At 45.2% G+C, this 27,072-nt stretch overlaps 2 protein-coding genes across 3 annotated transcripts in view; one reads left to right on the top strand and one right to left on the bottom strand.

Moving 5' to 3' along the window:
- The window catches only part of SYN1 (synapsin I), a 52,480-nt gene that overhangs the window by 5,176 nt on the left and 20,232 nt on the right, over positions 1-27,072 (bottom strand). For both annotated transcript variants that reach the window (XM_068962281.1, XM_068962280.1), the window contains exon 6: positions 77-139. In XM_068962281.1, the coding sequence (XP_068818382.1) occupies positions 77-139 (63 nt within the window). The remainder of the gene's footprint in view (positions 1-76; positions 140-27,072) is intronic.
- Positions 4,201-7,738, top strand: TIMP1 (TIMP metallopeptidase inhibitor 1). Its single transcript, XM_068962722.1, has 6 exons — positions 4,201-4,306; positions 5,180-5,308; positions 6,062-6,141; positions 6,324-6,450; positions 6,699-6,823; positions 7,490-7,738. The coding sequence occupies exons 2-6, from the start codon at positions 5,188-5,190 to the stop codon at positions 7,658-7,660; spliced, it is 624 nt and encodes a 207-aa protein (XP_068818823.1). The 5' UTR covers positions 4,201-4,306; positions 5,180-5,187; the 3' UTR covers positions 7,661-7,738.

The raw sequence follows: 27,072 nt of genomic DNA on the forward strand, positions 1-27,072 counted from the left end.
GTCCTTACACCTGCACAGCGCCGGGAACATGCATCAGTTACAAGCACACGGGTCCAAACCCCACCTGGGGACTTACCTTGCCCATCCCAGAGTGTGCGTGCCCCATCTTCACAACCACAGGGTACGTTGTGCTGCTGAGCTGGTAGGGTGGAAAGGCGGAGTGTGGTCAGTGGTCAGGGCAGGGGTGAGGGGAGCCCATCCAGTGGGAGCCACACAGAGCCATTTTCCCACAAGAGGTGGGTCAGAGATAGCCAGCTAGCAGCTGGGGTCACACAGCACTTGGGAGCTCAGACTCCAACTCAGAGCCCTGGCTGCCTGTCCCTCCCTCCACCACCCCCAAGTCCCAGACTTCCCGCCTCTGCTTTCCCGGGCAGAGGCATGGGTAAGGGGTGGGGGACTTTTCCGGAAAAGGGAAAGTTTATTTTTACAGTGAATGGATGGATGATAGAGAAGTGAGTATGTGCATGTGTGTGTGTAGGGGTGTGGTGGTGAGCATGTAGCAACTGGACCCCTCAGCCAGGAGGCCTTGTGTGTGCATCTCCTCCACACACATACACAACCCAGAGAAGACACACAAACCCTCACAAACCCTCAGAACTCAGATCTCCACTGCCACACCCAGAGGTTCCCACACACACTGAGACCCAGGCAATGGAAAGACCCACCGCCAACACAAGCTCTGGAGCACGCCTTGCTCTCCGGCCACACAGCCAGCCAGCCAGCCAGCCCAGCAGTATACACTCAACACTTGTAGACACGCAGTCCATACTTTTGGGCACAGGCGTACACACAGCCCTCCTCACCCAAAGCCATGTAACAGAGGGACACATAACACGAAGATTACCTGTGCAACACTGAGACACAACCCTCAGAGGCACACGCAAGTGTGACAGGCACATACAACAGAACTGGGTACATGTTCAACACTCACATACATACACATGCAATATTCCTAGGCATATGCACACCAAACGGAAAGACCCACCCTACATCCAGAGGTACACACACTTCTAGGTATTCACAGAAGCACTGAGACCCACAACAGAGACACACCACCCTCCTGGACACAATGTATCTAGGGATACACATACATACAAAACGTGCCTTGCCATACATACAAACAGGCATGTACACAACCAGGGACACCCACAACCTCTTAAGTACATGAACAACACTCTGGGGTGTGTATGTGCACGCACACACACATTTAGGTGTGGGGATACCTCAAGTCTCCCCCAACCCTGGGCAGGGTAGAGGGAACTGAGTTAGCTGACCCCAGCCTCACCACACATGGATGCACGCGCAGGGTTGTGCCCTCCCTCCACCGTGTAGACGGGCGACAGGGTAGAGAGCAGCATTCCCGGAGGGGCTGCTGGGGTGGTGGTGGTTCTCAGTTCCCGACACAGGCACAGGAAGCCCGCAAGGTCAGGGTGACCGACTGACCTTCAGGCTTCACCCTCCCTGCACTGCCCCCCACCTTCCTCATTTCCCAAATGAGTGGCGTCACGATGGGGTGCTGAGAAGCACGAGTCGTTATCTTGTTGCCAGGATGCTTTAGATAGTGTTCCAGGCAAACCAGGCAGAAATGGCAGGTGATGTAACACAGGCGCACACCCAGCTTTCAGAGGTGACCGCAAACCCTTAATTCCATGTGCAACCCAGACCTGCTTCACAGAGGCAGATACAACTCGAGAAGCAACACAAACATAGTGGGCTATCCAAAGCATTCAGCTACACACCGCACACACAGCACACACATACCGCACACCACACAGAGGAGCACATGCCACCTAAAACCACACACACAACCCTCAGAAGCAGACACAACAGGATGCTTTGTATAAGCGCACATGCACACTCCCCCCTGAAGTCTTTAGGCCCCTTTTATAAACCTTGTTTTCTCTGGACCTGAGCCTGAACACAACACTGTGTGTATGTGTGTGCCCACACATGCTGTGCCTGTAGGGATCTCTGAACACTGGGATCCCCGAGCCAGCCCTAGGTTTGAATCTTGGCCTCTCCTCTTCCTAAGGCCATGTTTAACCCCAAGCAGGTCACTAAACCCCCTCCAGGCCTCAGTTTCCTGATCTGTACGTAGGGCACAATCAGGCCCAAGCACTCGGTGTGTGGGAGGACTGTCAGGTGTCTGCACAACCAGCTGAACCCCACACCCCCCACACCCATCTCACCAGGTGGCTACACCAGCTGGACTACCCGTCCAGGAAACCCCACTGGTTTTGAGATCTGCACAATAACCCGTATCCACACAACCCTTCACATGTAGACAGTGGGCAAAACTCTGTGCTGACTCAGGTTTCAGACTAACAGCTGGCGTCAGAAGCAGGGTTAGCGAGGGGCTGCAGCAGGACTTCCCCTGCCCTCACTTCTCCCTTTGCCCCACGACCAACTTACTCAGCCCCCGTCTCATCACTCTCACTCCCCACTTTCACAATCAGCTTCTCCAAATTCCTGGTTTATGTCTCTTCCCCCTTATCTAGTCCCCCTACCACCACCTCCCCCCTAACCCAAAGAGTCATTTCTTCACTCTCATTCCTGGGCAGATCACTCGACCCCTTTGTCTGTTTTCTCATCGGGATAATGAGAACATGAACAGTCTCTAACTCACAGATTTTGTGAGGAAACACAACAGCTATTTCAGACAAAACATTTAGCACTGGCATGCTAAAGCCTGTGCTGGCTTTAGTATTTGGCACACAGGAAGCCTCCATCCTCAAAAAGTGTCGAGCACTATTATTATTATTGGTTTTAACACCCCTAGGTTAGCCATTATTAATTGACAAGGAGGTAATCGGGATTGATGACAGATAGAGTAGCTACAAAGATTTCAGAGCAGTGTTTGATGTGTAGTAATAGTAAGAACTCCCTAGTGCTGGCAGTAGTTTCTGTTGTGGTGGTATTGGTGATGGTGATGGTTGTGCTAACCTTGCTGACTTAATCAAGCTTAATTAGCAAGGAGGTAACAGAGATCTGATGACAGAATTACACAAAGGCTTCAGGGCACAGTATATAGTAAGTGCTCCGGAAGAGGCTGCTATCATCATTATCATTGGCCTGTCCTCCCTGGACTAACCAAGGATGTTAATTGGCCCTCAGAGCCCTTTCCCAGGACCCCAGGGAAGATCCAGGCAGCATCTGGAAGCTGTTGGACAGATTGTCTCACCCCACCCCCCACCAGGGGCATGGGAAGGTTGGTGGGGAAGGGGGGAGGGCAGGATGGGAGGGGATCTGTTTTCTACTGACTCACTGGCCTCTTTCACCACCTTTCAGCTCCCCCCACCCCAATGCTCATTCATTCACTGGCAGCTTCCCTGCTTGCCAGGACTGTGCTCTGCCTGGGTTAAGATCCTGGCACTAGTTAGCCTAGGTTCAAATACCAGCCATGCCCTGTGGTCCTGGGAAAGTTCTTCAGTTCCTCTGTGCCTCCTCTGGGAAATGGGAATAATATCAATAACCATCCCAGAGGCTTATCATGAGCTTGAAGTGAGTTGTGTTAGTTGTTCAGTTGTGTCTGATTCTTTGCGACCCCATGGACTGTAGCCCGCCAGGCTCCTCTGTCCATGGGATTCTCCAGGCAAGAATACTGGAGTGGGTTGCCATTTCCTTTTCCATGAAGTGAGCTGGTGCTATATAAATGCTGTTTGCCTGTTTTTGTTTTTGTTTTTTTCTGAGAGGGGTTAAGATCCAGGCTTTGGCTCTACGACCTGAGTTCAAATCCCAGTTTTGCCACTTATTAACTGTGAGCTTGGATAAATCATGTAACCGCCTGTGCCTCAGTTTCCCCACTGTATTCTTCCTCCATTCATCTGCCCTATCTCCCTCCACTGTTTCTACTTGTTTGCTCTCTGCCTCCCCCCCACAGTAGTTGCATACCAAAGTGTTTATTGAAGGAAGGAACCATTTGGGCTTCACCCATGAGGGGTTTTGGAGGATGTGGGTGATCAGATTCTGGAGACTTTAGAGAACTGCATTGGGCGGAATCCTGCCTGTAACCCTCGGCTGAGACCGCCTGGAGGGATGGTGCCTGACGTGGAGACGGGGGAGGGGGTGGTCAGGGCGAGGCTCTGGGGGAGGGAGAGGAGAAGGATGCATCTCCTTTTCGGCAGCCCAGGGCCCGCCCCTTGGCCTCCACGGATGGTGGGCGGATGAGTAATGCATCCAGGAAGCCTGGAGGCCTGTGGTTTCCTACCGCTGCTGCTACCCCGCCCTCGCGTGGATATTTATCCTCCGCAGCTCAGGCCCTGCCGCCATCGCCGCAGACCCAGCGCCCAGAGAGGCTACACCAGAGGTAGGCAGGGGCTTGGGCGGCCCGCAGGGCCCGGAACTGGGCTGGAGCTTTCCTGCCTGATACTCGGCTGCTCATCCTGGCCGGCGGGTACCAGGACCCTGGGCTGGAGCAGGAGAAAAGGGTGGGGACGGGGGAGGGGGGCTGGAATCGCTCTTTCAATCCCAACACTCCCAACTCCTTTGAACCCTTGACATCCATCCCCAGCTCCCCGAAAGCCTCGAGCCCCTAAAGTCACAGCTGCCTCCCAAGCTGCCAACTCCCGTAAATTCCCTCTTTGTCCCCCAGCAAGCCAAACCCCCGAAGCTCCCTCAGCCCCCACAATCCCCAGCCTCCCAAATTCCCAACTCCCTAAACTCAAAGCTTTCTCTGCACCCTAATTCCTCAGGCATCCCACCCCCTTAAGCCCTCAAACTCTGTCAACTCCTTAATACCCCAAGCTCCTCCAAATTCCTCAACTTCCTTCAACTGCCCCACCTCCCCTACCACTCAATATGCACAACCCCCAAACTCCCAACCTCCCCGCAAACTCCTCCAGCTCCCCTAACCCCAAATTCTTCAGCCCCAACTCCTCAACCCTCCCACTTCTTTAACACCCCAAAATTCTCCAACTCCCCCAGCCCCCTAAACACTGCAGCCCCATAACTCACCCACTTACCTAGTGCTCAAAGTTTAAATTGCTCAAATTCCACGACTCCTAAACTCTCCTAACTCCCTATCCCCCTAAACTCTCCTGGGTTCTCAAATCCCTAAGCCCCTTAAAATCCCCACTGTGTGTGTGTGGAGGGGTGTGGTGTAGAGTGGGGTGGGAGGCCTGCTCAGGTATGTGGATCCGCTGGGCTGGGGCCCTCTGACCCCTCCTCCCCACCCCCACAGAACCCACCATGGCCCTCTTTGCACCCATGGCCTCTGGCATCCTGTTGCTGCTGTGGCTCACGGCCCCCAGCCGAGCCTGTACCTGCGTCCCACCCCACCCACAGACGGCCTTCTGCAACTCCGAAGTCGGTGAGTGTGCCCACCTTGCCCACACACCCCCAGCTTTGGTTTCCCTCTCAGTCCAGTGGGGTGCACGAGGGTGCCCACCTCTAGAACAATTCCACTCAGCACACTGACTCTGCTTTAGCTGCTCTGCATCCTCATGCTTTCTTGATTACTCAAGGCCCGGACCGACCTCAGAGCCCTTGTACTGGCTGCTGCTTCTGCCCGGTATACCCATGCCCCCAGGTATCCACATAAGTGGCTGCCTTAAATGTCACCTTCTCAGGATGACCTTCCCTGACCACCCTATTCAAAACTTGAACCCCTGTCCCCTAGTACTCCTGATCCCCCTCACCCAGCTCTGAAGTTCCCTATCACACTTACTACCTTCTAACTTCCCATATACTTATTTCACGGGTGTTTAGTCTCTCTTCTCCTAGCTAGACTGTGAGCTCCACAAAGGGAGAGATTTCTGTGTTTTGTTCCCTGCTGTGTCCCTGACACCCAGAACAGTGCCTGGCACAGAGCAGGTGCTCTAAAATATTTGTTGTGTGAACGAACACAGGATGAATATAGGACAAAGGGTTGAAGCAGTGCTTGGCCAAGAATAGCCATTCAACATACACATGAAGCAACTAACAGATATATAAATCTCTAGGGTGCTGTCTGGCATCCAGCAATCCCTATTTAAGTATGTGCTTTGCTAGTATTATTGTGATTATTTGTATTGGCCCCTTGCAGTCCCTTTGACTTTTTTTAATTTTCCCTCTTCTTTCGCAGTCATCAGGGCCAAGTTCGTGGGGACCGCAGAAGTCAATGAGACTGCCTTATACCAGCGTTATGAGATCAAGATGACTAAGGTAACCCTTCAGTTCTTGCCCCAGCAGTTCCTAACATCTTCCTCCCCATCAGAATAAAAGCCTCTGGCCACCAGTTTGGCGGGGAAGTTAGCTGTGATCTCAGGATGCTATCTGACTTCAGGGAAGAATGTGGAGTGGGAGGACTGTGTCAGTAAAAGACTCTTCCCCTCATCCACTGACAGATGTTCAAAGGGTTCAGTGCCTTGAGGGATGCCCCAGACATCCGATTCATCTACACCCCTGCCATGGAGAGCGTCTGCGGATACTTCCACAGGTCCCAGAATCGCAGTGAGGAGTTTCTCATAGCTGGTGAGGTCCCACCCTATCGCCCTGTGCCACGCCAACCCTCCGCTGCTGCCTGGCAACTGCGCAAGTGCAAGGGAAGGGAGGCTCTAAAAGAATGGTCCCTGTTGAAATGAGGAATGCCCCAATTTGAGCCTGTCAGAAGGCTGGGGCTTTGCTCAGCGGGTGTCGGTGGTCCTGGGACACCAATCTGGTGCTACTCTGTCCCTGGCTCAGCCAATCAGAAGCTGCCTGTTGACACCCCCCCCCCCCAGGACAATTGTCGAATGGGCACCTGCACATCACCACCTGCAGTTTTGTGGCTCCCTGGAACAGCATGAGTTCTGCTCAGCGCCGGGGATTCACCAAGACCTACGCTGCTGGTTGTGAGGAATGCACAGTGAGTGCCTGGAACCTGCCCACCTCCTGGAGAGCAGTCCTTGGGCTTGTCCCCAAACCATGGCTTGTTTCTTGCTCCCTCTAGCTATTCCTTGTCCCCATGGCTGCTCCCCAAACCCTAGGGATATTCCTGATCTCTCTTGCTGTTCCCTCAAATCCGAGACTGTTCCTCTGGACATTCTGCTTGTTCCTTTGCCCTGTGTCTGATACCTGGGGATTCACAGTTCCCTAGACTATCTGCCTGCTTTCTGTCCCTCTCACTCCCCCTTGTGACTGCTCTGCCACTCTGAGGGTTCCAGGATTGCTCCCTGATGGCCCTGGAAGTCCTCTGACCCCAGTGACGGTCTCTGAGCCCCCTGTTTCCTTCTTAGGCTTAAGTTTCCTGCCTGCCAGCTATTCCCCATCCAGTGGGACGGGTCCCCCCAGGTGACCTGCCTGACTGCTCCCCTACCACCATTCCAGGAAACTGATCTTTGACATGGATTGCTGTCATCTCACCAAGCCCTGACTGTTCCCCACAATGGGAGGGACTGTTTTTGAGTCTGTACCCACATCGGGTGACACCAGGTCTCCCTAGCAGCTCTGTGTTAACAGCTGAGGAGTGGAAAGTTCTCTGGAGGGGCAGGAGGAGAAGCCCTCAGAGCTGTTCCGCCTTCCCCCCCTCCAGGTGTTTCCCTGCTCATCTATCCCCTGCAAACTGCAGAGCGACACTCATTGCTTGTGGACAGACCAGCTGCTCACAGGCTCTGACAAGGGGTTCCAGAGCCGCCACCTGGCCTGCCTGCCCCGGGAGCCAGGGATGTGCACCTGGCAGTCCCTGCGGCCCCGGGGGGCCTGAACCCTGCGCAGCAGAAGCCGAGCTTGCACAGTGTTCACCTGTTTCCACTCCCACCTTTCTTCAAGAGGATGAAATAAAGAACTACCACCCAGCAGGCAGTCTCCCTGTGTAGTGTCTGGGGACAAACCCACGTCACTTGACCTGGTGGGGGTACCCTGGGACCAGTGCTGAGGAGTGAGGGGTGTCCACTGCTTTTTATATTTTATATACAGTTTGAGGTATTGATAATTATTCTCTACATTGGCATTAGCACTGCTGTCATGTAGCCTGCCTTACCAACCATAACTTACTGGATTATCTCTCTACTCAACACTCTAAAGCATTTTACCAGACTAATTTGTAGTTCCTACTGCATTGAGCTTTCTAGTTCAGAAATTATCCTACTGCTGCCACATGGCAGGGGCTTCCCAGGTGACGCTAGTGGTAGAGAACCTGCCTGCTAATGCAGATGTAAGAGATGCAGGTTCAATCCCTGGGTCGGGAAGATCGCCTGGAAGAGGAAATGGCAACCCACTCCAGTATTCTTGCTGGAGAATCCCATGGACAGAGGAGCCCGGCGGGCTACAGTCTATAGGGTCGTGGAGTCGGGCACGACTGAAGTGACTTAGCACACATGCGTGCATACCAAATGGCAACCTCACTGGCAAATTCCCCTATTCACAAATCCCTCCAGTGGACCAGCTCATTGACAAATGCCCTATCAATCATTTGTATACAGCTCTCCTCGCTTCAGGTGCTGTCCTGATGTCATCCAGGGAGGACGTTTTACCCCATCCAAGCCTGTGGGTGTCACTGTTGCAACCTTAGGTTTTGTACTGTGAGTCTGACTTGAGTGAACAGGGAGACTTCCAGTAGGCCCAGAGGTCCCCCCCAATCCCCGTCAACATAACTCAGCCAGGGCCTCTGGAAGAAAGGGCAGCCCTGCCTCCCACCCACGGCCTATGGGAGATTCCTTGGAAGTGTTCATTTGGGGACAAGGAGGGAGGGGGAGAAGGCGTGATCTGAAAATCCCCAAGTTCTGCCCTTCTTCCCTCCCCCCTATTTCTGCTCCCCTCACTCTTTTGATCAACTGAAGCAGTGACGTGCAGCTAGGGTCCAAAATCAGGACCAACCAGGTGCGTTAGCTCACCCGCACCCCCACCTTCCCCTACACAGCTGTCCATTCACCAAAACTCAGGCCTCTAGACTCAAGCCTCACCTTTCTGGCTCATCTTCCTCGCAAAAACCTGAGTGAGAGGCCTTCCAAACACTCCCTTCCTCATGACTTCTTGCTTACACAGCTTGACCCAGGCCCTTCTCAGTCCCTAGAACCTGCCCCTTACACTCCAAAGATCCAACTGAAGTGAGGCCCCTGGGAACTGGGCTTTCAGATTGGTGCAAACATTCAGTAGAACACTCAAGTGTCCTGTTGACCAGAATCTGCTTTACATAGATCTTTGTCAAAGGAAGGGCTTCCCAGGTGGCCCAGTGGTAAAGAATCTGCCTGCAATGCAGGAGACCCAGGTTCAATTCCTGAGTCATGAAGATCCCCTGGAGGAGGAAATGGCAACTCACTCCAGTATTCTTGCCTGGAGAATCCCATGGACAGAGGACCCTGGCAGGCTATAGTCCATGGGGTCGCAAAGTTGGACACAACTAAATGACTAACACTTTTACTTTGTTGAAGGAAAAGACTTCCAAATTCCCTCCCATCAGACTACCTACTGGTGCTACCAGTAAGAACCCAGGTCTCCTCCAGGACATTCTGGGTCATCTAGTATGGCCCCCTGGATCCTCTTGGTCCATGTCCTTTTGTACTCCTGGAAGGTTCTGCCAGGTCTCAAGGTATGTCCCAGGGATGGATGTGCAGATATTTCCAGCAACAATTTTTGTCTTAATATTTACATGTTGGTTATGCCCTGGGAGGATTGAACCCTGTCCACCACAAAGGCCAAATGGCAGCCTCTGCTGATGGTTACAAAGAAAGGACCTGACAGTTCACTAAACCCTAGTACCAGCTCCCTGCACTCTTACACTGTTTCCTGACCCCAGGGCCTGTTCTCTGCATGTATGCATGTGTGTTCAGTCATGTCCAACTCTTTGCAACCCCACGGACTATCACCTGCCAGGCTCCTCTGTCCATGGGATTCTCCAGGCAAGAATACTGCAGTGGGTAGCCATGTCCTTCTTCCAGGATCTTCCCGACCCAGGGATCAAACCCACCTCTCCTGCATTGGCAGGCAGATTCTTTACCGAGACACCTGGGAAGTGCCCTGAGCTCTCCATTAGTTTACCCCTGGGAAGAAGGTGAAGTGGAAAGTGGCAGTAGAAGGATGGAGCCTATTGTGGAAATGGTTCTCCTGCCAACCTGCCCACCTACAGGTAGTGCCCTGGATCAGGACTCAATACTTTATGGGATAACCACCAGGCCCTACTGCAGCCCTTTTCACAGAGTCTCAGCATACAAGATCACCTCCCCCAGACCCCAGCAGGAGCTCCAGGCAAGATACATGTAGTCCTGGGGTCATTACACCCCATCATTCTTCTGGAAAATCAACTAAAGGACTTCTCTGGTGGTCCAGTGGTTAAGACTCCACACTCCCCATGCAGGGGTCACAGGTTCGATCTCTGGTTGGGGAACTCAGAACCCGCATGCTGCACTGCACCGCCGCCCCCCCCCAAAAAAAAATAAAAAGAAAATCCACTAAAGTGAGTAAACTGAGTTGCCCTTCACCCCTAGCATTCCACATGTCTGTGTGTGAACCTCTGATTGGAAGAGACTCATGGCTGAGAAGAAGCAAGTCAGGGCGGGTGGCAGTCTGGAGAGGTGTGCAGCATGGGGTCCAGCTCCACGGGTAGCCTGGGGGCTGGCCCTTCTCACCCAAGCCTCAGTTGTTGTTGTTCAATCGCCCAGTTGTGTCCGACTCTGCAACCCCATGGACTGCAGCATCTGTCCCTCACCATCTCCGGAAATTTGCCCAAGATCATGTCCATTGCGTCGATGATATCATCCAGCCATCTCATCCTCTGACACCCTCTTCTCCTGCCCTCAACCTTTCCCAGGATCTCCCTGAAAGATGGGCCTTGCAGTCCCTACCCAGAATCCTTCTGAAGTCTGTGCTAGCGTTAGAGGATGATTAATGAGTGCATTCACCCACTGGGTATTTTGGGGGTGTCAAAACACATGAAACTCTCATAACAATAACTTCCTGTATAATGTTACAGTAATTTAAATTTCTAGACCGGTAGACTTCACTTTCACCTTTCACTTTCTTGCATTGGAGAAGGAAATGGCAACCCACTCCAGTGTTCTTGCCTGGAGAATCCCAGAGACAGTGGGCCCCCGTCTATAGGGTTGCACAGAGTCGGACACGACTGAAGTGACCTAGCAGCAGCAGCAGCAGTGTAGTCTAGTGATTAAGAACCTAAACACTCAAGCCAGGTCATTTGCATTCAAATCCTGCCCGTTACATGTACTAGCTCTGTGACCTTGGGGAAATAACATTACCTCTTTATACCTCAGTTTCCACCTCTGTAAGATTGGTATAAAATGAATGCCTAACTCATAGGCATGTAACTTTACGTGTAAAGTGCCTGGAACAGTGCTAGGTACATAGCACTTGTAAGTATTAATTAGGAATAGTATGATAAATGTAATTTACTGTTTAATAGTGATTATCTGTATCACTAATGATTATTTACAATATTGAAAATCATGTTTAATGTTGGGAATGATAATTTACAATATTAGAAATAATGTATATTATCAGTAGTAATAATTGAATGCACCCTGGAAACCTTAGTTTAACTCATCATCCTGATAATCTTCCCCAGAGATGTAACAAATATTTAATATGCTCATGTGTTATTTTTTCTTATTATATGAGACTTTTACACTGCTTCCCAGTGTCCAAATCACACTTACAAATACTGACATTCTCAAAGACTTCTGAGGACAAGCCCTCCCCTCAGTGATAACATTGCCCACTATGAAGTCCTCATTGTGGACAAATCATCACATTTATAAATCTCTATTGCTGCCAAAACTATAGGTGACAAGTCTCTAAGCCCTTGGCATATTTCTCCTTTGAAACGTCCCCTCTCTTCACTGCACAAATTCCCTTTTCCACAAATATCCCAGTAACAAATACCTCTGTTGAGCTACCTTCTTTATTCATAAACATCTGATTGATGTATCTCCATTGATGACCTCCAACTGACAAATCTCCCCATTCACAAATACCCAGGAGCAATCTATCATCCACTGATGGACTCTAGTGACAAATATCTCTCTTGATGATTACCCAATCCGTTGGCATATCTCCTATGACCACTTAGGTGACAAATCTCTCTATTCATGAATACCTTTCTATGACATAATTCTCATTGACAACTTCTATCAACAAATCTTCCCAAGAATACATTCTACTGGCATATCTCCCCATTCAGGCATGCCTATCAAAATGCTCTCATTGTCAAATCTTACCATTCAGAACCATTCGGAAATACTCACCATTGATATCTACCTCATTGCTAAACTCACCTGAAAAGTCTTTCTATTCATAAAGCCTCATCCATCCATATAGCCCCTACTGAGTGACCACCCTTCCCCACTGACACATTTCCCCATCCTTAGATATCTCTAGTTGGAAAATCTCCCTGCTGGAACAACTCTCAATATATTACCCTATATGTTGAAACATCTCTCCATACCCCCAATGACAGATGAAGAGGTAGAACAATTCTTCCCTTTTCATCAATACTGACTGACACTTAGGTCTCACTCTCCAGCCTGAGACACCTCCTAAGCCAGTAGTGATGAAATCTGAGACCAACCCTAGTTATAACATAGAGCGCCCACCAAAGGAAATGATTAGGGCACACATACTCTCTGGATGTAGAGGTGAAGGTGGAGCTTGAAAAAAGAGATTAGTTGAAAGTCTGCATAGGAAGTTGTTAGAATCCCAGATACTCCCCAAATACCAGTCCCCACTGGAATAGAAGGCTGAAGATATGAGTGCTTTAAAAAGCAAAATAGAGAGTTCATGTGGGCAGGAACGCCCAGGCCACACCTCTTTGTTGTTAACTATTTATCCACCACTGAGCCTGGGCCTCCTGCTGAATCTTTGTGAAGAGTTACAGCTCTGATGGGTGGAGGTGGGGCCACTGGTACCAGAGGGCAAGTCTCAGTGTCCTTTCCCCCATCACATCATGAGGGCCTCCTCTGACTCCAGGCCCCTGGAAAGCAGTAGTATTAATTAAATGTTCTTGAATCTTCTCCTGATTGAGGGTGAGCTGGGCCAGGAAAAGCTCATGCTTCAACTCCACTCACCCTCACTGTGTCTCCAGGTCCCTGCCATGAGTCCCAACTTCCTGCTGGTCCCTGCTTTGTTCCTGGCTCTGTCCCTGACCAGCCTCAGGCTGGCCCTCAGGTGCTACCAACCACACCCCCACACTATTTATTGTAACTCAGATGTGGGTAAGTCTGGGCAGACCTCAGGAAGGCCTCTAATGCAGGGACTCACAGTGAGGTTCCAGAAGAGTGGATAAAGCCCTGTGAGGTGGTTGAACCTAAACAACAGTTGTTCCGCAAACTTTTTTTTTCCCCAAGTCTTGGGACAGGGAAAATCTTGAATGTTTAAAACTCAAGGGATCCCCTGACACATTTCTCCCACCGTTTATCCCTGTGGCTTAATTCCTGGGTCTTCTTACTGAGACCATGAAGCATCATGAGTTCAAAACATCAAGGCACCCTGCTCACCCTCCTTCCCCATATCCGTCTCCTCACCAAAATACAGGCCCCTGACCTTGTTCTGGCTGAGGGAATAGGGTGGGTCTTTGAGGCCCCAAAACTAGGGACGTGATACTAAGACCCAACCCCTCATCCATTAAGTATTCTTCAGTCCCAGGGTCCCTCCCCCCCCCCCCCCCCACAGACAATCAATGTTCTAAAAAACCCAGAATCAATGTTTCTGGGTCATGAAAGTACTCAAATATAAAGAGCAATATGGTTATATCTATCTATCTACACACCACAGCAGTGGTAACATCCCTGGGGAGAAGTTTTCTTCTAGGAATTCCTTATCTCAGGCCAGCCTGCATGTCCCTACCCTGCATGGATACCTCATCTTCAGGCCTCTCTCTGTCCCAGCCCTAGAACAAAGTATCCCCTCCCTGGAGCATTTTCCACCAAGTACTCCTAATCCCAGCATGCTGTGCTCCTGATTTCGGCCATCCACAGAAAATTCTGTCCCCAACCCATGGTGTCCTGGATCTTTGGGACTGAGCACTTGGGGATCACAATCTGTCCCAGCCAAGGGACATCTGGTCACACTTTACTGACCATCAGGGAATGGCATTCACCCCATTTAGGCTCTCTGATGGATGAGAAAGTGCACTGAGTTGTGTAGTCTTGGAAGGGGCTCAGGGAGGAGTATATCAGGGAGGGGTCCTGATCATCTACAGATATGCCTGCAGGAATTCCAGCAGAGCTATTTAAAATCCTAAAAGGTGATGCTATTAAAGTGCTGCACTCAATATGTCAGCAAATTTGGAAAACCCAGCAGTGGCCACAGGACTGGAAAATGTCAATACTCATCACAATTCCCAAGAAGGGCAGTACTAAAGAATGTTTAAAACACCAGACAACTGTACTCATCTCCCATGCTAGTAAGGTTATGCTCAAAATCCTTCAAGCTAGGCTTCAGCATTATGTGAACTGAGAACTAACTTCCAGATGTTCAAGCTGCATTTAGGAAAGGCAGAGGAACCAGAGATCAAATTGCCAACATTTGGTGGAGCACAGAGAAAGCAAGGGGATTCCAGAAAAACATCTACCTGTTTCATTGACTACACTAAAGCCTTTGGCTGTGTGGATCATAACAATCTGTGGAAAACTCTTAAAGAGATGAGAATACAGGACCATCTTACCTGTCTTCTGAGAAACCTGTATGCAGGTCAAGAAGCAACAGTTAGAACCTTGAATGGAATAACTGATTGGTGCAGGATTGGGAAAGGAGTACAACAAGACTGTTTATTGTCACCCTGTTTATTTAACTTATATGCAGAGTATATCATGAGAAATGTTGGGCTGGATGAGTTACAAGCTGGAATCAACATTCTGGGACAAATACCAACAACCTCAGATATGCAGATGATACCACTCTAATGGCAGAAAGTGAAGAGGGACTAAAGAACCTCTTGACAAGGGTGAAGTAGGAGAGTGAAAAAGCCACCTTAAAACTCAATATTAAAAAACTAAGATCATGACATTTGGTCCCATCTTCATGGCAAATGGAAGGGGAAAAGGTGGAAGCAGTGACAGATTTCCTCTTCTTGGGCTCTAAAATCACTGTGGATGGTGACTGCAATCACGAAATTAGAAGAAGATTGCTTCTTGGCAGGAAAGTTATGACAAATTTAGACAATATGTTAAAAAGCAAAGACATTACTTTGCCGACAAAGGTCTGTATAGTCTAGGCTATGGTTTTTCCAGATGTGAGAGTACTGTACATAAAGAAGGCAGAGCACCAAAGAATTGATATTTTTGAACGGTAGTGCTGGAGAAGACTCTTGAGAGTCCCTGGGACAACAAGGACATCAAGCCAGTCAATCTTAAAGGAAATCAACCCTGAATATTCACTGGAAGGACTGATACTGAAGCTGAAGCTCCAATACTTTGGCCACCTGATGGGAAGAGCTGACTCATTGGAAAAGACTCTGATGCTGGGGAAGATTGAAGGCAGGAGAAGAGGGTGATAGAGGATGAGATGGTTGGATGGCATCACCAACTAAGTGGACATGAACTTGGGCAAACTCTGGGAAATGGTGAGGGACAGGGAAGCCTGGTGTGCTGCAGTCCATGGGGTCACGAAGAGTCAGACACGACTTGGCGACTGAGCAACAAAATGCCTGCAGACACAGATCCAGCTCCTCCCTGTTCTTTCTGTTCCTTGCTCTTGTTTGCTGGTCCCTTGTTCCTCTCCTGGTCCCCTGCTCCTGCTCCTTCTCCACGTTCTATCCTTTTCTTCACTCCTGCACCTTCTCCTCACGCTCTTCCTTCTTTCCTGATTCACACTCTTCCTTGTTTCACTGCTGTTTGCTATTTCCTTTCACAGGTCCCTGGTGTCTGGGCCTATCCTTCATCCTTGCGGCCCTTCTCTTCCAAACGCAGAAGCTATGTAGAGAAGCACATGGAGCAGTGTTCTGCCCAATCACCCCCAGGTGCCTCCCTGCCACCCCTGCAAAGTCACATACCTGAGTATCAACTTTGCACAATCCCTGTGGAGGGACCCTGAGTGCAATGATATGAAGGCATAAACTTTGCTGTCTTCCTTGGTGACCTGATATCTGCTATTGAATCTTCATGTACAATAGCCTCTGGCCTTGGACCCAGACTTCTACTCAGCCACAGTGGGCTGGGGATGCTTCACCTTCTTCAACATCATAAACCAATCTAAGCCCTTCAACCTCCAATCACCACCTCCTCAAGCCTCCGAAAGACTCCCAGCTCCTAACTGTGCTGGGGCTCTATCTGGTTCATGTTCTGTTTCTTGATCTGGATGCAGAAGAGAGGACTATGTTCACTGTGTGAAAATTCAGTGAGCTATATACTTATGATATGTTCCCTTTTATGAACTTGTTACACTTCAATGAAATTGGCCCCTCAAAAGAAAACCCTGCAAACTACAAAAATATACTGTGCAGCACAGAGAATATAGCCATATTTTATTATTACTATAAATGGAATATAATCAAGAAAAATTGTGAATCACTATGTTGTACACCTAAAACTAATATAATACTGTAAATAACTTATACTTCAATTAAAAAATAAGTTAAAAAAGAAAGGGAATAAATGAAGTCCCCCACCCTCTTAACATATCTTCCTTGCTTTTTCCTTCAATTGCTCCCTCACTCCTGCACTCTCTCTTTCACACAATCCCAAAGTCACTTACCCTGCTGATTCTGACCGTGAAGCACCCTCTCTTTCCTTATATCACAGGGACCATGAATCCTGGGCCCAGAGAAGGGACTGGATCCAGAGAGGCCTTGGGTTCAGACTCTGCCTGTCACATCATGAGCCCTCTACAAACATTTGCTGAGCCATAAATCACCTGGAGTGCAGGTAGCAAGGAAAGAGAAGTCCCTATTCCCATAGCAACCCACCCTCTAGGTCTGCATAACCAAGTTGACGTAAGTAGATCACCAGGCTAGGGAAGTTTGGGTGAAGAGAAGTCAAACTGTACCCCACACTTGACTGGTAAATATTTAGACACACTGAGCTAAGCATCCTAGAGGATTCCTGGTGGTCTGCAAACTGGATGGGAGTAGATAAGGTAGCGGGGCCAGAGTTCTGATGTGTCTGCCATCTCAGCTTCCAAGTGTGGGGTTGGGCAAGCCTGTTCCCACAAATCCAGGGCCACCTTTTACCCCTCCATGTTGTACAATGTTGTTGAGAAAAGAGGAAATAGGGGAGGCAAGCTGGCTGACAAAATGTCTAATGCTTCTGCCATCACCTGCCACCATTACCCACCATTAACTGTCTTCCTCTGAAGGCCCGTTCTTTCTGTCCCTGATAAAAATAGCCTTTGTATAGCTACAAAACAGCCAGGAGGTACTATCAGGAATCAATGAGAAAATATAGCTATTAAGATAGCACTGAATTGGAACAGGTATAAAGAAAGTGACCAGTGGACTAGAACAGACTCCTGAACTTGCCCACACATACATAGGCATTTAGGATATGATGGAGGTGGCATACCAGATCAGTGGGGAAAAAGGGTTATCTATAAAGGAAAAGATGAAACTGGATCCCTACCTATCTCATACTGTATACAAAAATCAATTTTAAAGAACATATGTAACAAAGATGTTTGGAAGACTGCTAGGATTGCTATATTGAGAACAGCATTATGTAAGTGAATGGATGCAACAGCCATTCCGTAATGCATGTAGAGAAGTGTTAAAGAAATGTAATAAAGATGTTTGTAAGAATGCTAAAAAGAGAAAGGAAACCAATTTCAGATGGATGAAGAATTTAAATGTCAAAAACAAAGCTTTCTCCTTGTATCATCTACTAAATTTCCATTGTACATGGATCTAAATCTGGACTTTGCATTTTTCTTCCTTTAGCCTGTTAGTTTGTCTATCCATGTGTGTCATATTGTTTGAATTAGAAAAGCTTCATAAAATGTTTGCTTGCAAAAGCATTAAACTCCTTGTAGACTGGAAAGGCTAGTCCCTGCTCAAAGCTCTTCTTTTTTAGGATTTTCCTGGCTATTCTTGCATGTTTGCTTTTTCATATGAACTTTACAATCAACTTCTCCAGCTCCAGACAACAGCTTATTAGGTATATTTGGGGAGATCATATTACATTTATAATTAAAAAATAGAGACCTAAGAAGGGAAACTGATATCTTTATGATCTTAATTTATCCTATCCACAAATAAGGAATGCCTTCCCATTTGTGTAAATCTACCTTTGAGTCTTTCAGGAGTGTTTTAAATTTTTCTTCATAAAGTTTGCACATACCTGTTAAACTTATTCTGAAGCATTTTATCTTTTTTGTTGTTACCTTAAATGGGGTTTTCTCTTCTGTCTGGTTAGTTGTATATATGGAAACTACTGATTTCTGTATGTTGATTTTATATTCTGCTGTTACTATTATTGTTTGAATTTGTTATTGAATCTCCAGGGAATTTCTAGGTATACTATCATGTAATCTATAAATAGAGATATGTTTACATCTCATTTACCCATTTTTACATCTATAATTGTTTTGCCGAGTCTAATTGCATTGGTCTAATACCTCTAAATGCAAAAGGCAAAATGGTTGTCTGAGGAGGCCTTACAAAGAGCTGAGAAAAGAAGGGAAGCTAAAGGCAAAGGAGAAAAGGAAAGATATAAGCATCTGAATGTAGAGTTCCAAAGAACAGGAAGGAGAGATAAGAAAGCCTTCCTAAGTGATCAATGCAAAGAAATAGAGGAAAACAATAAAATGGGAAAGACAAGAGATCTTTTCAAGAAAATTAGAGATACCAAGAGAACATTTCCTGGCAAGATGGGTACAATAAAGGATAGAAATGGTATGGACTTAACTGAAGCAGAAGGTATTAAGAAGAGGTGACAAGAATACACAGAAGAACTATACAAAAAAGATCTTCCTGACCCAGATAACCATGATGGTGTGATCACTCACCTAGAGCCAGACATCCTGGAATGTGAAATCAAGTGGGCCATAGAAAGCATTACTACAAACAAAGCGAGGGGAGGTGATGGGATTCCAGCTGAGCTATTTCAAATCCTTAAAGATGATGCTGTTAAAGTGCTGCACTCAATATGCCAGCAAATTTGGAAAACTCAGCAGTGGCCACAGGACTGGAAAAGGTCAGTTTTCATTCCAGTCCCAAAGAAAGGCAATGCCAAAGAATGTTCAAACTACTGCACAATGGCTCATTTCACATGCTAGCAAAGTAATGCTCAAAATTCTCCAAGCTAGGCTTCAACAGTACGTAAGCCAAGAAATTCCAGATGTTCAAGCTGGATTTAGAAAAGGCAGAAGAACCAGAGATCAAATTGTCAGCATCTGTTGGATCATAAAAAAGGCAAAAGAGTTCCAGAGAAACATCTACTTCTGCTTCATTGACTACACTAAGGCCTTTGACTGTGTGGATCACAACAAACTGTGGAAAATTCTGAAAGAGATGGGGATATCAGATCACCTTACCTGCCTCCTGAGAAACCTTTATGCAAGTCAAGAAGCAACAGTTAGAACCAGACATGGGCCAATGGACTGGTTCCAAATTGGGAAAAGAGTATGTCAAGGCTGTATATTGTCACCCTGCTTATTTAACTTATATGCAGAGTACATCATGCGAAATGCCAGGCTGGATGGAACACAAGCTGGAATCAAGATTGCCAGGGGAAATATCAATAATCTTAGATATGCAGATGACACCACCTTTATGTCAGAAAGCGAAGAGGAACTAAAGAGCTTCTTGATGACAGTGAAAGAGGAGAGTGAAAAAGTTGGCTTAAAACTCAGTATTCAAAAAACAAACATCATGGCATCTGGTCCCATCACTTCATGGCAAATAGATGGGGAAACAATGGAAACAGTGACAGACTTTACTTTCTTGAGGTCCAAAATTATTGCAGATGGTGACTGTAGCCATGAAATTAGAAGACGCTTGCTCCTTGGAAGAAAAGCTATGACCAACTTAGACAGCATATTAAGAAGCAGAGCCATTAGTTTACTGACAAAGGTCCATATAGTCAAAGCTATGGTTTTTTCAGTAGTCATGTATGGATGTGAGAGTTGGGCCATAAAGAAGGCTGAGTGCCAAAGAATTGATGCTTTTGAACTGTGGTGTTGGAGAAGACTCTTAAGAGTCCCTTGGACTACAAAGAGAACAAACCAGTCAATTCTAAAGGAAATCAATCCTGAATATTCATTGGAAGGACTGATGCTGAAACTGGAGCTCCAATACTTTGGCCACTTGATGCAAAGAGCCCACTCATTAGAAAAGACACTATGCTGGGAAAGATTGAAGGCAGGAGGAGATGGGGACGACAGAGGACAAGACAGTTGGATGGTATCACTGACTCAATGGATATGAGTTTCAGCAAGTTCCAGGAGATGGTGAAGGACAGGGAAGCCTGGCTTTCTGGAGTCCAGTCCATGAGGTCACAAAGAGTTGGAGAAGACTGAGCGACTGAACAACAACAATACCTCTAAATACAGTACTGAAAAGGAGTGTAAAGAGTGGGCACCTTGCTTTGCTCCTCACCTTAATGGAAACGCTTTCAATGTTGTCCTATTAAGTTGACAGTAACTTTTAGATTGAGGTATACAAATTTGATCATGTTAAGAAGGCATGAGTTGATTTCTATTTTTGAATGATTTTATTAGAGTGGGTGCTAAACTCTGTTAAAGGCTTCAAAAATATCTGTGGAAATGATCATATGACTTTCTCCTCAGATCAATTAATATGTTGCATTATATTGGGTTGGCCAAAAAGTTCATTCTGGGTTTTCCATAAGATGGTACAGAAAAACCCAAATGATCATTTTGGCCAACCCAGTGTATTATCTATAACAAATCATTCTTGCATTCCAAGGGGGAAACTTACTACACAGTTATATTATTTTCTTAATATAGTTTTGGATTTGTTTGCTAACATTTTCTTTAGGATTTTGCATTGATATTCATGACTGAAAATTGCCTATGATTTCTTTTTTCTGTTGTCAAAGTTATAACTGCTTTAGAAAAGTAATGTGGAAGTTTCTCTTCATTTTATGTTCTTTGGAATAATTTATGTGCCATTGGGATTAACTGATCTCTAACAGTTTGGTAGAATTCCCCTTTGAAATCATTTGGGCCTGATGCTTTTTTAAGGAGGTAGTTTCTTAATAACTTTCTTCATTCAGTTCAGTTCAGTTGCTCAGTTGTCTACGACTCGTTGCAACCCCATGAACCGCAGCACGCCAGGCCTCCCTGTCCATCACCAACTCCCAGAGTCCACCCAAACCCATGTCCATCGAGTCGGTGATGCCATCCAACCATCTCATTCTCTGTTGTCCCGTTCTCCTCCTGCCTTCAATCTTTCCCAGCATCAGGGTCTTTTCTAATGAGTCAGCTCTTAGCATCAGGTGGCCAAAAATTGGAGTTTCAGCTTCAATATGAGTCCTTCCAATGAACACCCAGGACTGATCAGTTCAAGGGACTCTCAAGAGTCTTCTCCAACACCACAGTTCAAAAGCATCAATTCTTTGGCAGTCATCTTTCTTCACAGTCCAACTCTCACATCCATACATGACCACTGGAAAAACCATAGCCTTGACTAGAGGGACCTTTGTTGGCAAAGTAATGTCTCTGCTTTTTAATATGCTGTCTAGGTTGGTCATAACTTTCCTTTCAAGGAGTAAGCATCTTTTAATTTCATGGCTGCAATCAGCATCTGCAGTGATTTTGGAGCCCCCAAAAATAAAGTCTGCCACTGTTTCCCCATCTATTTGCCATGAAGTGATGGGACCAGATGCCATGATCTTAGTTTTCTGAAAGTTGAGCTTTAAGCCAACTTTTTAATTCTTCTTTTTCACTTTCATCAAGAGGCTCTTTAGTTCTTCTTCACTTTCTGCCATAAGGGTGGTATCATCTGCATATCTGAGGTTATTGATATTTCCCCGGCAATCTTGATTCCAGCTTGTGCTTCCTCCAGCCCAGCGTTTCTCATGATGTACTCTGCATATAAGTTAAATAAGCAGGGTGACAATATACAGCCTTGACGTACTCTTTTTCCTATTTGGAACCAGTCTGTTGTTCCATGTCCAGTTCTAACTGTTGCTTCCTGACCTGCATGTAGGTTTCTCAAGAGGCAGGTCAGGTGGTCTGGTATTCCCATCTCTTTCAGAATTTTTCACAATTTATTGTGATCCACACAATCAAAGGCTTTGGCATATGCAATAAAGCAGAAATAGATGTTTTTCTGGAACTCTCTTCCTTTTTCCATGATCCAGTGGATGTTGGCAATTTGATCTCTGGTTCCTCTGCCTTTTTTAAAACCAGCTTGAACATCTGGAAGTTCACAGTTCATGTATTGCTGAAGCCTGGCTTGGAGAATTTGGAGCATTAATTTACTAGCCTATAGCCTATTGAAAAGCAGAGACATTACTTTGCCAACAAAGGTCCCTCTAGTCAAGGCTATGGTTTTTCCTGTGGTCATGTATGGATGTGAGAGTTGGACTGTGAAGAAAGCTGAGTGCCCAAGAATTGATGCTTTCGAACGGTGGTGTTGGAGAAGACTCTTGAGAGTCCCCTTGGACTGCAAGGAGATCTAACTGGTCCATTCTGAAGGAGATCAGTCCTGGGTGTTCTTTGGAAGGAATGATGCTAAAGCTGAAACTCCAGTACTTTGGCCACCTCATGCGAAGAGTTGACTCATTGGAAAAGGCTCTGATACTGGGAGGGATTGGGGGCAGGAGGAGAAGGGGACGACAGAGGATGAAATGGCTGGATGGCATCACTGACTCGATGGATGTGAGTCTGAGTGAACTCTGGGAGTTGGTGATGGACAGGGAGGCCTGGCGTGCTGCAATTCATGGGGTCGCAGAGTCGGAGATGACTGAGTGATGAACTGAACTGAACTGAACTGAGATGAGTGCAATTGTGCAGTAGTTTGAGCATTCTTTGGCATTGCCTTTCTTTGGGACTGGAATGAAAACTGACCTTTTCCAGTCTTGTGGCCACTGCTGAGTTTTCCAAATTTGCTGGCTTACTAAGTGCAGCCCTTTCACAGCATTGTCTTTCAGGATTTGAAATAGCTCAACTGGAATTCCATCACCTCCACTAGTTTTGTTCATAGTGAAACTTCCTAAGGCCCACTTGACTTCACATTCCAGGATGTCTGGCTCTAGGTGAGTGATCACACCATCGTGATTATCTGGGTCATGAAGATCTGTTTTGTACAGTTCTTCTGTGTATTCTTGCCACCTCTTCTTAATATTTTCTGCTTCTGTTAGGTCCCTACCATTTCTGTCCTTTATCGAGCCCATCTTTGCATGAAATGTTCCCTTGGTATCTCTAATTTTCTTGAAGAGGTCTCTAGTCTTTCCCATTCTGTGTTTTCCTCTATTTCTTTGCATTGATCGCTGAGGAAGGCTTTCTTACCTCTCCTTGCTATTAGTTCTATGGAAATTGTTGTGGTAAGCTCAAATGGGGTAAATTTTGGTAAACTATGTTCCCCTAGAAAATTATCCATTTCCTGTAGGCTTAAATTTTTATCTGGGAATGCCTTTTTATATTTTGACTTTTGGAATCATGCTAACATATTACATTTAAATACATAAAATTAAGTCAGTATAGATAGTAAAAAACCTAAAATTTAATATAAAGGGAAACAAACTATATTTGAAATAAAATAAGTAACACAACTGTTTTGAATGACAAAATGAACTAAACCATGTAGCATTTGAATATAGTACTTTGTATATTCTCATCTAAAGATATAAAAAGGGCAAACAAATCTCAAGTTATACCTTACTGTGGTTGTTTTTTTTACAGTGGTAAGGGTGTTGAAATTCTAAAAATATTTTTTGTGTATTGTAAGATTGAGCAAATGAGTAAATATGTTGATGATGTTGGAAGCTAGGGCTCTCAATGTTAGAGAAGAGAAATATAAATATGGAATGGGGAAAGGCTGGAAGGAACCTTATATTGTGTTGGATTAGAATTGAAAGTATCCATGGAATTCGCTGGTGGTCCAGTGGTTAGGACTTGGCACTTTCACTGCTGGGGGTCTGTGTTCGATCCCTGGTTGGGGAACTAAGATCCGAGAAGCTGCGTGGCATGGCAAAAAATAAAAGTATCAGTATGAGCACACTGCATATAATTTCATATATGCGTATATATAAAATTTCATATGTATATATGTCATAAACCACTCCAATAATCTTGCCTGGAAAATCCCATGGACAGAGGAACCTGGTAGACTACAGTCCATGGGGTCACAAAGAGTTGAACATGATTGAGCAACTAAACAGCAACAAAAATATATTTCCTAGCTCGGCACAATGAGACAATTTAGAAGCAAGGGCGTTCCAGTAGCAATGATCTAGCTTAGCTCCCAAATCCTGACTTTGAAATACCATTATCCTAGGGCAGCAAAAGAACAAGATATACCTGGAGGAGAAGTCAGCAGAAATGCCAGAGTAAGTGCCCATAACAGTCCTCTCCTCTGTAAAAGCAATGAGAATACTGGCAAAAGTGGTCACAATGAACTTTGTCAGAACTCTGAAAATTGAGCATAGGTTTACAGTAATTCAAGAAGTATTTATTCAAGAAAAAGGCTGAATCTCACTAAGAACAGTTAAGTTTTGTGACATTTGAACTTTTTCTGTTCTTATTGTCTTCTTTCCACCTCCCGAACAGATTTGAAAATCAACAGTCTTGCAATGCTGAAGAAAACCGGCAGGCTATCAGCCAATGGAAGAAGCAGAACAGGGTTGGAGTCCTCCAAAGCCCCATTCCCAAAGAACTATCTTTATTTGACCTGTCTTGGACTTCCCTAGAAAACTTCACACACAGGACTTGTCTATTTGACTCAGAGTTCACCTGATGTGAGGAGTTTTTTGTGGGGATGCTTTTCAAAAATAATCAGCAGCAATTATTTAACACAGCAGCTGTTTGAGGCAACAATTACAGTTAAGACAAACAACAAGGTGACCAAAAGACTTAACAGAAAAATTTGGGGACTAAGACATCCATAGGAGTCTTTGAAAAGTTCTGACATATTCCTAGGAATCTAAAAAAACATAAATATGCTTAAGGCTGTGTGCTTGAATAGGATCTCTGGCTGACCCCAAGGCTCTGCACAGGCAGGAAGTGAAGGCTAAGCAAAGTTGTAAAAACATGAAGAAATGAGCACCTGTAATGGTATGAATGCATACCGTTATGTTTTTTTTGTTGTTGTTTCTGACACTTTCCCCCACCTATCTGATTTAAAACACAACTGCATCAAGCAATAATTCATAAGTCTATATTCATGGGCATATGATGTGTAAAGATGTAATTTGTATGGCAACAATAGCACAAAGGCAGAGTGAGTGAATAAAGCTATGAAGAGGCAACTTTTTTTTTTAATATTATTGAAATTAAACTGGCTTTAATTGAAATGAGAGTGGTATAAATTAAAATGTTAATTGTAATCCCCAGGGAAACTACAAAGAAAAAATTTTTTAAAAAATATGGAAAAGAAATATCAAGAGAATTATAATGGCACACTGGAAAATATCTATTTAACATGAAGGTATGCATTAACAGAGAAATACAGGAACAAAAAAAGGCACAAGAAATATAGAAAACAAATAGCAAAATTATAAACATAAATTTTACCTTATCAGTAATTATATTAAATGTAAATTAATTAAACACTCCAATTAAAGGGCAGAGATAGGCAAAACAGATGAAAAACATGACCCAATATCTGCTATCTACAGGAGATACACTTTAGAAACAAGTTGAACTACACTTTCAAATAAGTTGAAAGTAAATGAATGGAAAAAGATTTACCAGGCAAACAGTAACCAAAAGAGGACTGGCATGGCTATACTAACATCAGATTAAATAGACTTTAAAACAAAAATTGTTACTAGAGATCAAAAGGACATTTTATATTGATAAAAGAGTCAATCTATCAAGAAGATTTAACAATTATAAACATAAATGCACCTAACAACAGAGTCATATTGAAACAAAAAAAACAGGCATAACTGAAAGGGAGAAATGGACAATTCAGCAATAATTGCTGGAGATTTTAATACCTCACATTCAATAATGCATAAAACAACTAGACAGAGGATAAACAAGGAACGAGAAGACCAGAACAGCACTATAAACCAACCAGACTTAACAGACGTCTATAGAACACTCCATCCTACAACAGCGGCATAAATATTCTTCTCAAGTATACATAGAACATTCTCTAGGACAAACTATATGTTAAGCCACAAAACAAATTTTAATAATATAAAAGGACTGAACCATACAAAATATGTTCTCTGACTACAACTGAATGAAATTAGAAATAAATAACAGAAATAAATTTGGGAAATTCATAAATATGTGGAAAGTAACCAACATACTCTTAAATAAACAATGGGTCAAGGAAGAAGTCATCATGAAACTTAGAAGATACTTTGAGACAAAAGAAAATGAAGACAACATACAAAAATTGCTTATAGGGAAATTCATAGTTGTAAATTTTTATTCTTAAAAAGAAGAAAAATATCAAATCAATAGCCAATAATCTTCCTAAGAAATTAGACAAAAAGCAAAAACAAAAACAAACACCAGAGCAAGCAGAAGAAAAGAAGAGATAAAGATTAGGGTGGAAATAAATGAAGTTGAAAATAGAAAAAAAAAATAGAGAAAATTGGTGAAACCAAAATTGATTCTCTGAAAAGATCAACAAAATAGACAAACTTTTAGACTAAGATTTCAGAAAAGAGAAAACTAGCTACTAAAATTAGGAATGAAAGAGACATAATTACTAACCTTATGGAAATAAAAAGGATTATAAGAGAGTACTATGAACAATTCTATGCTAATAAACTAGAAAACCTAGCTGAAATAGACAAATTCCTAGAAAGACACAAACTTCCGATACTAACTCAAGAGGAAATGAAATATCTGAATAGACCTACAATAAATGAAGAGATTGAATCAGTAAATTAAAAAAAAAAAACTTCTTCACTGGTAAAGTATACCAAAAATTTAAAATAAAATTAACACCAATCTTTCATTAACTCTTCCTAAAAATAGAAGATGAGGGAACACTGTCTATTTCATTGTATGAGGTTACTATTACCCCAATACCAAAACCAGACAAAGACATCATAAGAAAACTACAGATCAATGTCCCTTATGATTACT

This window comes from Capricornis sumatraensis, chromosome X, assembly GCF_032405125.1.
Source record: "Capricornis sumatraensis isolate serow.1 chromosome X, serow.2, whole genome shotgun sequence".
NCBI classification, from domain to species: domain Eukaryota; kingdom Metazoa; phylum Chordata; class Mammalia; order Artiodactyla; family Bovidae; genus Capricornis; species Capricornis sumatraensis.

What these genes read in the sequence shown, in the direction of transcription:
- TIMP1 (XM_068962722.1), top strand. Translation starts at nt 5,188, where the DNA reads ATGGCCCTCTTTGCACCCATGGCCTCTGGCATCCTGTTGCTGCTGTGG. An exon ending in CTTCTGCAACTCCGAAGTCG is followed by an intron (nt 5,309 to 6,061) that starts GTGAGTGTGCCC and finishes CTTCTTTCGCAG; the next exon opens with TCATCAGGGCCAAGTTCGTG. An exon ending in TGAGGAGTTTCTCATAGCTG is followed by an intron (nt 6,451 to 6,698) that starts GTGAGGTCCCAC and finishes CCCCCCCCCCAG; the next exon opens with GACAATTGTCGAATGGGCAC.